Source organism: Hemibagrus wyckioides, linkage group LG05 (assembly GCF_019097595.1).
Source record: "Hemibagrus wyckioides isolate EC202008001 linkage group LG05, SWU_Hwy_1.0, whole genome shotgun sequence".
In the NCBI taxonomy this organism is placed as follows: Eukaryota; Metazoa; Chordata; class Actinopteri; order Siluriformes; family Bagridae; genus Hemibagrus; species Hemibagrus wyckioides.
The window spans coordinates 866759-869258 of NC_080714.1; the positions used below are offsets into that span (position 1 = coordinate 866759).

The 2500-nt window shown below is 41.6% G+C and overlaps 1 protein-coding gene across 5 annotated transcripts in view; it reads right to left on the reverse strand.

Annotated features, from left to right (window-relative positions):
* Window positions 1-2500, reverse strand: part of LOC131353261 (uncharacterized) — a 42270-nt gene that overhangs the window by 31476 nt on the left and 8294 nt on the right. For all 5 annotated transcript variants that reach the window (XM_058390162.1, XM_058390161.1, XM_058390160.1 and 2 more), the window contains exons 4-5: window positions 2491-2500; window positions 2148-2237 (exon numbers count right to left, since the gene is read on the reverse strand). The exon at window positions 2491-2500 is cut by the window's right edge. In XM_058390162.1, the coding sequence (XP_058246145.1) occupies window positions 2148-2237; window positions 2491-2500 (100 nt within the window). The remainder of the gene's footprint in view (window positions 1-2147; window positions 2238-2490) is intronic.

The window sequence follows — 2500 nt, forward strand, 5'->3', positions numbered from 1 at the left end:
AATGCAGCAGCTAGAGTCCTAACTAGAACCAGAAGATATGAACACATCACTCCTATTTTATCCACACTACATTGGCTCCCAGTCAAATTTCACATTGATTATAAAATACTGTTACTGACCTATAAAACACTAAATGGTCTCGCGCCGCAGTACCTGAGCGATCTTTTAGTCTTTTATGATCCGCCACGCCTACTCCGATCAAAGGGTGCTGGTTACTTGGTAGTACCTCAAGTAGCAAAGGCTACAGCAGGGGGCGGAGCTTTCTCTTTCAAAGCCCCACAGTTATGGAACAGCCTTCCAATTAGTGTTGGGGATTCAGACACAGTCTCAATGTTTAAGTCTAGGCTGAAGACACATTTGTTTAGTCGAGCTTTTAATGTATAGTTTTCTTATGTAAAGGAGCAGATCTGAAGGTTCATGGTCATAGAGTGTTTGGTGACTGGGATGTGTTGGATGCTGTCATCTTACCACCCTCACATGGTCACTCAGGTCACTGACTGTGAAGTGGTTGGACACTTTATGTCCCAGGAAGCCTTCATGTCTGTGACCTTCTGGCTCTCCCTTTTAGTTATGATGTCATAGCTAGTCTTGCCGGAGTCCCTGCCTGCACTTTACACATAATTCTACTTTATCTTTAAACATCACATGATCAGAAACTTAATATCTTTCTCTTTCTCTCTCTACCTTCTCTGTGGAGCTATACACTCCACTCCTGACCTCCCAGTGTTTGCCAGTTTCCAGTGTGACCACTGCCCTACCCCTGGTCGGAGTCTCGCCGCTTGATGGTGCCCACTGATGCTGTGGATGGATCTGTGTGGACCAGGAGACAGCCATGGACAGAACCACTTGGGGACTTTCACACCATCACAGATCTGCCATTTCATCTGTCAGCTTGTGACAGCAAAGAACTAGTGTTTATAATGACCTCAGAAACTACACTGACCTAATAGTTCCTCATGGGTCATTGATTGCTGTTGTAGAAAGGACATTAATCAGTTACAGTTACATTATTTACTGTTTAGTGTCACCCAAATGAGGATGGGTTCCCTTCTGAGCCTGGTTCCTCTCAAGGTTTCTTCCTTTCCATCCCAGGGAGTTTTTCCTTGCCACCATCGCCACAGGCTTCTCATTAGGGATAAAATAGTTTAATTATTAAATTTAATGATTTACTCTTATTTCTAGTTATTTATTTATTTTTATTTATTTATTTATTTTATTTTATTTTTATTTATTTTTCCCCTCCCCTTTCTCTGTTTTTCTTCTTTTGTAAAGCTACTTTGAGACAATGTTCATTGTAAAAGGCGCTATACAAAATAAACTGAATTGAATTGAATTGAATATTCCCTCCTCCAAACTGCACTGTTGGTCTGGTGTTTTTGGGTGATGTGCAGTGCCATTTGTCCTCCAAACATGGTGTGAAGTATGGTGTCCAAAGAGTTCAATTCTGGTCTCATCTGACCAGACTATATTCTTCCAGTATTTCACAGGCTTGTCCAGCAAATTGTAATCCAGCTTCAGCATGCTTTTTCTTCAGCAGTGGAGTCTTGTGTGGTGAGTGTGTGTACAGGCCATGGCAGTTGAGTTCATTACTTATTGTTTTCTTTGAAACAATTGTACTTTCTAATTCCATGTCTTTCTGAAGCTCTCCACAAGCACTCTTTGGCTCTTGGACAACTCTTCTGAACATTCTTTTCACTCCTCTGTCAGAAATCTTGTGAGGAGCACCTGGGCATGGTTTATGGTAAAATGATGTTCATTCCATATCAGGATTATGGCCCCAACAGTGCTCACTGGAACATTCAGAAGTTTTGAGATCATTCTGTGAACAATGCCATCAGTATGTTCTGCAACACTAAGGTTGTGAAGGTTGTGAGAGCGCTTTTGCTTTTAACCATCATGAGATGTTTCTTGTATAACACCTTGGCAATGAGACTAAATGGGAATGACCATCTGAAATGAATTTGCACTGACCAGCGGGCAGGACTGCTTTCTAATTTTTTGGCTTTCCATGCCTTTTCACACCTCGCTTTCTTCATGTGTTCAATATTTTTTCCCCTGTGTCATTTCACATCATTACAGATCACTTCATTTATGGACATCTATAGTTAGATTTCTTTGTGTGTGTTAGTGAGATGTAGATGAGTTACCTTTCTGTCTCAGGAGATCCTGTGAAGTTCACAGGTTGTTCCATGGAGCGTGAACTGGCTCTGCTTCTTCCATTTCTGGACATCTTGGTGCTTTAGGGGGTAAAAAGTGTGTACGTTAAACCAGGAACATTATGACATATGGAATGGACTCAGTGTGTAATCAGAGGGTCACATGATCTCAATCTAAAATCCTTCACTGTATAAACATCAGTGTGGTAGTGCTGTGTGCTGGCCATCTTGGATGCCTGGAATCATGTTTCAGTGTGGTTTGGTAAAATTCTGAACTGGACAGTGAAGCGGTCAGCTGGTGGTTGTGTGTGTTAGTGAGATGTAGATGAGTTACCTTCCTGTTT